Below are 8,076 nucleotides of genomic sequence, written 5' to 3' on the forward strand. Positions count from 1 at the left end.
GTTAATTGGTTTCCCTTTTCTTTGTTGAAGAGGGTCTGTGCAGTCCTTTTGCCTAGTCCGCCATCTTGCCGGAAATCCCCCATCACCTTCTTGCTTGCATGTTTTCTGCTGAATAATTGGAGCTTAGCCTAACTCTTTGATTATTATAAGGAATATTTCCTTTGTCCCAGGCAGCTTTCAAAATTTTTTCTTTGTCTTTGGTTTTGGAGAGTTTATAATATGCCTCAGTGTTTTTCTCTTGGGATCTATCTTGTTTGGGGTTCTTTGGGCTTCTTGGGCAAATACCATTTCTTCCTTCATGATATGGGGGAAATTTTCTGTTAGCAGGTCTTTCACATTTTCTCAGTGTTTTTTTTTTTTTTTTTTTTTTTTTTGCCTCTTCTTGTTCTGGAATTCCAATGAGTCTTATGTGGTTTCTTTTCATGTCATCCCATATAATTTTTAGGTTCTCTTCATTTTCCTTTAATCTTAGTTCTGATTTTATTTCATACAAGCTGGTGTCCAGGGATTTGTCTTTTAGTTGGGATATGTGTTCTTCAACTAGTTCTAACCTACTCTTTTGTGCTTCTACTGTGTTGTGTAATTCAGTAATTTTGGTATTTTGGATTTCTAACTGTTGTTTTTGTTTGAGTTCTGATTGTACATTAATCTTGTTATTTTGTTCTTGAATGATTTTCCTGAGTTCTTCCAGGGAACTGTCTGTGTATTCCTTGTTTCTGTTTGGGGTTTCCTTAGGCTTTTGTAAAGCTCTATAAATGTATCTTCTAAATTCCTTCTCTTTCTATTGCCTCCTTGTCTATGTTTAACGAGATCTTTTTTTGTGGTTTTGATTCTAATGCTTTGTCCTGTTTTTTGTTTGATTTGAGATCACCTGTTGTTTCCTAGACATTTTTAGGTTCTCTTTAAATGTTGGTTATGTATTAATTAGTTTTGTCTTGGTTTTATGATTTAATATTTTGAAAAGATGAAGCTGGTGTATTTTATTTTTTTAGTTATTAATTCAGGTATGCTGGGTTGCTCTGCAGTTTTCTTTGTGACGGTAGAATCACTGTGTAGAATGTGGACATGGGCTTCTGTTTGCCATAAGGAGGGCTTAGAATTTGAACTGGGAGGTATTATGGTGGCTGAATGTGGTTTCTTCTATTGGATGAATGAGGGCATTGGTGGAGAAGGTGGGAGCAGAAGAGAGAAAGAAGGAAAGCTCCATGTTGCTATGGGTGGTTTCTAGTGCTTTAAGCAGGCTGTTAATGATGATGTTATACTGTTATTCACAGGCCCACAACTCAATTTCAACAAAGACTCCAGTTAACAAGGGGCCACCTTCTGCCAGGCTCAGACACATGCAAAAGCCCCACTCCTAAGGCCCCTCAACCCCAAAAAATCAACCCAAGACAACTGCCCAGTTCTGCGATCTGCTGTCGGAGTTCCTCTCTGGGTCTGCCCAGCTGTGGTGCCAAAGATCCACTTGGTTTCAGCAGCCCAGCAGGCAGGCCAGTGCCCACACATAACCTGTAGTCCCAATATTAGGGACAAAGTTAAGCGTGGGCTCCTCAATACCACTAAGCTGACCCAAGCCTGATTGGTGATCCTTTGTGGGGGCACCTCCCTGGGCCTGGCCTCTTGTGACAGCAATGGACTCTGCTCAGGTTTCAGTGGTATTGGCCATGCCCGTTGGCATCTAGTCAACCTAAGTTACTGATAAAATCAGTTGCTGAAGGTAGATTCTTGGGGTGATCGCTGGTATGCTGATGTGGTTGCTGGAATGCTGGTGTGGCGTGTCTTCTTCCCTAACCCAGGGAGGTCTCAGATGACCTTTTTCATCTGCCAGTCGGTGGTCCCCCAGGGGGGTTCTCTGATGGCCTTTCTTGGCTGCCTGTTGATGCTCCGCAGGATAGATCTTCTGATCTTGTTCTTTTTCCCCCTGTCCGTTTCTCCTTTCTAATTCTACTCCCCTGAGTTTGGTGCACTCTGACTCAGTGAGCTGTTCAGAGCACCAGAATCCCTAATTCAAACTGCTGTGCCTAGTTTTTCAAACACTAAGATGCTAAAGGGAAATAACATGGTGATTACTGAAGAGACTCCATTTTGAATCCCTCTGGGTGGATTTGAATCTTTTGGTTATTAAGTGCTTGACCATTTATACCATTCAGGGACTCTGTACTGCTGAATAACCTTGGCCAAATCATATCCCTCCTCTGGGCCTTTGACCTGAGGCAGTATCACTATGGAAGTAGATTGCCCACCCTTCCTTCTGAGGAGTGGCTGGAGTGTTTGAACCGCCAGCTTTCTGGTCAGCAGTCAAATGCCTTAGGCACTACGTCACCAAAGCATCACCAAGTAGATGTTCAAAAAACAATATTTATCTCCCTTTTCCATTTATTTCTCCACAGCCCTATCCATACCTCTGCATTAATCAGACCAGGAACATGTAGCTTTCAAAAGACCTACCTATTCCTAAGTGCCCATTCTCTGCTTGGCCTTATTATAAATGCAATACAGATGGTTTTGAGATGTCTTTTGACAGCCCTGTCAACTTTGTTACAAATTCTGTGTTGTTCTCAGGTACAAAACAAGACTTTGTGGCAACAGGCTTTTTTACTGACCTCTGATGACCTCCAGCAAGGGACTGTGTCTTAGTAACTGTTATGCTGTGTTTGCTTATGGTCATTTATTTTTTCTTCAGATAGTCAGATTTTATTCTACATTTATATTAAACTTGAAGTTTTACATAGTAAACATGTCCAGATCATTTTGTCATGGAAAATAATTGGCTAATCCAAAAATAAACAATGCATAGCTAGTATCTCTCTTAAGACAGGCAAAGGCATTTATACAGTGTGCCTTGTCACCAACCGTGTGGGAAAGGGTGTGGCAGTTGCTTTTTTATGGGTTTGGTTTCATGGTTTTCCTTGTCTGGTTTCGTCAAAGGTGCCAGGTTAGAGGGCATTAGGGCCCTGGGGGGCATTCCGGATAGAGGCAGACCTCAGACCCTTTCTCTAGATTCCAGACCAATCTCTGACTACATTCCTTTTCAGGATTCCCAATTTTCACCAGGAGGCCTGGCTGTAGGGCTTCTCAAAGAAAACTCTAGTCTCCAAAAGAAAGTGAGAACTCCCTTGAAGTATTTTGGCTACAGCAATGAGTTTTCACATGTTTCATGAGATGTAATCATGTGCCTAATATCATATTATTCATGCAGGTGTTTAATTATTGACTTTGCATACTAATTCTAATAGAAATAGAAAGAAGAAAAACTGTGAGCCTAATTCCAGAGCTCTCTTGAAATTATCCTAGTTCCTCCTGACATTTCCTTAAGTGACTTCCTTTTTGTTTTAATATTTCCAACAAAAATGCTTTGCTAATACTATGAGGTGTGGCTCTGGCTTAGTCAACTGTGTTTTTTCCGGACTTAGCCTTTCTGTCTATAAAGCACGGCATCCTGGCTCTTTGAAATCCCTACTGAATTCAGAGAAATGATATCTTGGCATCCAATCTCTTTTCCTGGAACACAATGTGATACTGACGACATAGCCAAGTCACTCCTCTCCACAAGTTTGCTTGTCTCATTTCACTTGAATATTTAGTGGTGAGTAAGAATAAAAGTGGAAAGCCTTACTTACTACAGTTTTTTATTTGCTTTATACTCATGATAATTATTATCATAATGCCACTCGTGAACAAATTGATCAGATTAGGAATGAATCACCCAGCTGGCCAATAGCTATTGGAATGATTCTCCATGCGTGACTTTGTTACGTTATTACAAAACGTAGCAAGATAGACCTGCCCAGCCATCGGTTACAGATGTTCATTTGTGATGCTGCCTTAAGGAGATGAGATGAGAGCAAATTGTTCTAGGAGTGCAGCATGCCTTACCAACAGTTCAGAAGAGGAGTTGCAAATGGGGTTGGAGGTACATGGGAACCTGCAACTTGTTTTCACAGTGGTGTCGGGTGTGATGATTGGCCTGATCATGTTCTCTTTGGGATGCTCCGTGGATATCCGAAAGCTATGTTTGCACATCAGAAGACCCTGTGGCATCGCTGTGGGACTGCTGTGCCAATTTGGACTCATGCCTCTTACAGCCTATCTCCTGGCCATCAGTTTCTCTCTGAAGCCAGTCCAAGCTATTGCTGTTCTCATCATGGGATGCTGCCCAGGGGGAACCATCTCTAACATTTTCACCTTCTGGGTGGATGGGGATATGGATCTCAGGTAAGTTACATTAAGAAGGCTCAGCAGTTTCCCCCAATTCCACTTCTCTAGGGGGGAAAACTAAGTCAAGCAAAGGAATCCTCACTTACATGTTAAAAACTCTTCAAACCTTGTGGCAGAGATTCCAGTGGGAAGCATTTTACAGAGACTTGTTCAGCTGTGGAAGGACTTTACTTTTCTGATCTCAAAATGCACTTTTTGCTTTATTGTTAATGACCTTTCTGAGAATGTGCTTTGGTTTATATGTAATAGTACAGTCAGGTTTCCATCTCACCCAATTGTCTTTCCATTCTTAGTGAACTTATTGTTACTTTCATTGGCATCTTTAGAAATAGTCATGGCTTCACAATTCTCTAGGATGCACGCTGAGAATTCCAAGAAACCAAGGAGAGTGTTTTGAAAGCAGTTGTGGTGATGGTGACATAACTAGAATGAGGCCCTTGATAATTCTAATCAGCACGAATTGTCTGGGCATTGCTTAATGCAGTAAGTCTTGTGGTGGGCTGGGAAAGGAAGTTTTATTTTATTTTGTAACTTCTAATTGTGATTTGGGTGAATGTTTACAGAGCAAATTGGTTTCCCACTGAACAGTTCATACACTTTTTGATTCCTGATATTGATTGCAATCCCCACAACCCCACAATGAAATAGCACTTTTTCCACTTCCTCCCTATTTTTACTGTTTCCATTCTTCCTTCTTTCTTATTCGTTTCTACCTCTGACCCTGGGCAAATGCTGCCCTTTTGATTTTGTATGGTTGGTTGTTCTAAGGAGTGTATACCTCCCTGGATTATTGTTCATCTTGTAGTTTTGTCTATTGTTTGGCTGAAATTTAAACCATGAGGATAAGATCAATTCAGGTGTTTATAGGCCATGATTTCAGGGGTTTTCCCAATCTCTACCAAACCAACAAATCTGGTGTTATTTTTATTATTTTGAGTTTCGTGCCACATTTTTCTCCTACTCTATCCAGGATCTCCTACAGTGATCCCTTTAAGAGAGGTCAGTGATGGTAGGTAGGTATCATCTAGTTCTTCTGGTCTCAAGGTCATGAAGGCTAGGGTTCTTGTGGTCCATTAGCCCTTTGGACTAATTGTTTCCATGTATCTTTGATTTTCTTCACTTTTCTTTGCTCTGAAGGCAAGTTTTAGAGGCATTTGCTTTAAGTTCTGATGGTTGCCTATTAGTTTGATTTAGGGAGAAATATGAGGGTTCTCATGACTAAACATGTTCCTTTTTTATTACTTTTCAGATGCTTAAAATTTATCACTAGAAGCTCATTCCTTTCCTTTTACACATTGACCTTCTTACGAGTTATGGTGTAAATAAAGACCACTGGAAGACATTAAGATTTTTCATTCATTTATAAGGAGCACTGGTGGCGCAATGATTAAATGCTTGACAGCTAATCAAAAGGTCGATAGTTCTAACTCACCAACTACTCTATGGGAGAAAGATGTGGCTGTCTGCTTCTGTAAATATTTATAGCCTTAGAAACCCTGTGGGGGCAATTCTACTCTGTCCTATAGGGTCACTATGAGTCAGAATTGACTCGATGGCAGTGGGTTTGGTGTTTTTCAGTTTATTCATTTATACCTTCATGAAGATTAATTGATCATATGTTTTTTGGAGTATATGTTTGATGGGGAAAGAAGAGTGGGCATTTTGTGAAACAATAGAGGAGTCACCATTGGAAAAATGAAAGGGCTGAAATGAAATTGTCTTTGTAGATTCTTTGCTTAGTTGCAAATAAACAAACTGTTTCACTTTCTGCCCAGGGAAAGAACTGCATATAAATTTAAGTCTGTTCAATGTATGGTGTCATTTTGCTGAGATTCATTGTACAATGAACAAATGAATCAGAAGTGATGACTGTACTGGGAGTTGACATGAAAGTCATTACGTATAGTTTTTCAGTTTCCTTAATATTCTGAATATTTAGCATATGGAAAATATTTTACCTCTAAATTTTGAATGGATTCATAGCATGCAATGAATTGACTTCCATAAAAAAACTTTAATTACTCACTCATTAGTGACATTTGATGAGCTACTACTGATATTATATATGCATTGCAAATTGAAATTCAGTAACGTTTATCATTAACATTATAATTGGGAAATGATAAATATTTTTACACTAAGCTTATATTATCAGTGATGGATTCCTGGGCCTGAAAGTTTCTGGAAAGAAGGAAGGAAACTAATATTTATTAAGTACTTTGATAAACATGGGATAGATGCTTTGACATATATTCTTGTTCTTGACTTTCATAATAACCCCGTAAGTCACCTTTTATTATTCAGAATTTTATAGCTGAGAAAATTATGACTCAGATTGGTTAAATACCTTGCCAAATGCTACAGACAAGTAGGGCAGAACTCATACTTGAACTCACATCTGTTTTATGTCAGTAAAGAACTTTAGTTTTTTTTTTCTATGTCATTTAGCAACAAAACTACACCTTCTGTTCCAAGTAGGGCCATAAATCTTTAAACAATGTTCTCAATCACTTCTGTTCTGGAAAAAGAACGTTTATTATCTTTGTCTCTTATTAGCCAACACTGTATAAAAACACCAATGAATAGGAAGTCTATACAAGATAAAGCTCATTTAACCATCCTTTGTTAACTCTAAAGGAGCTCTAGTGTCATAATGATTAAAGCGTTCCACTGCTAACCAAAATGTCAGTGGTTCAAATCCACCAACCTCCCCAAAAGAGAAAGAAGAGGCAGTCTGCTTCCATTAAGATTTACAGCTTTGGAAACGCTATCGGGTCATTCTACTCTGTCTTATAGGGTTGCTATGAGTTAGAATTGACTTAGTCACAGTGAGCTTAACTTTAACTTTGGTTAAATTATTTAATCCATTTAAGCCTCATTTCTTCACTTATAAAATGAGATTATAATTACCTACTCTCTCTCTCTACACACACACACACATTTGTATATATGTTGTTGTTGTTATGTGCCTTCGAGTCGGACCCAACTCAAAGAGACCCCTCCTTGGGTTTCCAAGGCAGTATCACTACGGAAGTAGATGCCCCATCTTCCTTCTGAGGAGTGGCTGATGGGTTTGAACTGTCAGCCTTCTGGTTAGCAGTCAAGTCCTTAGGCACTATGCTACCAGAGCTCCCCATTTGTATATATATATATAGCTATATTATAACTATATTACAGGCATATTATAGCTATGTTAAGGAGCTTTATAGTGGGTAATGCATTTGGCTGCTAACCAGAAGGTCAGTGGTTCAAACCCACTAGCTGCTGTGTGGGAAGAAGATGAGGCAATCTATTTCCGTAAAGATTTACAGCCTTAGGAACCCAAGTGGTGTCACTATGAGTTGGAATTGACTCAATGGCAGTGGGCATAGCTATTGTATAGCTGTATTATAGGTATGTTATAGATATATTACAGATATGTTATAAGTATGTTATAATGTTGCTGTTGTTGTTAGGTGCCATCGAGTCATCTCTAACTCATAGCACCCCTTTGTACAGCAGAACAAAACACTACCCAGTCTGTGCCAGCCCCATGATTTTTGCTATACCTGAGCCCATCGTTGTTGCCGCTGTGTCAATCTGTCTTGTTGAGGGCTTTCCCCTTTTTCATTAACCCTCCACTTTACTAAGCATGATATCTTTCTCCAGGTCCATTCTGACAACATGATCAAAATAGGTGAGACAAAGAATGGCCATTCTCGCTTCCAAGGAGCATTCCAGCTGCACTTCTTCCAGGACAGATTTGTTAGTTCTTTTAGCAGTCCATGGTACTTTCAGCATTCTTCACCAGCATCACAATTCAAAAGCATCAACTCTTCTTCGGTCTTCCTTATTCATTGTCCACCTCTCACATGCATA

At 39.5% G+C, this 8,076-nt stretch overlaps 1 protein-coding gene across 1 annotated transcript in view; it reads left to right on the forward strand.

Annotated features, from left to right (window-relative positions):
- Positions 1 to 3,838: 3,838 nt before the first annotated feature.
- The window catches only part of SLC10A6 (solute carrier family 10 member 6), a 55,577-nt gene continuing 51,339 nt past the window's right edge, over positions 3,839 to 8,076 (forward strand). Inside the window, exon 1 of the mRNA XM_007948837.2 lies at positions 3,839 to 4,215. Coding sequence (XP_007947028.1) covers positions 3,839 to 4,215 — 377 coding nt within the window. The remainder of the gene's footprint in view (positions 4,216 to 8,076) is intronic.

Source organism: Orycteropus afer, unplaced genomic scaffold (assembly GCF_000298275.1).
Source record: "Orycteropus afer afer isolate SDZICR_OR568_19922 unplaced genomic scaffold, OryAfe1.0 scaffold00227, whole genome shotgun sequence".
Classification (NCBI taxonomy): domain Eukaryota; kingdom Metazoa; phylum Chordata; class Mammalia; order Tubulidentata; family Orycteropodidae; genus Orycteropus; species Orycteropus afer.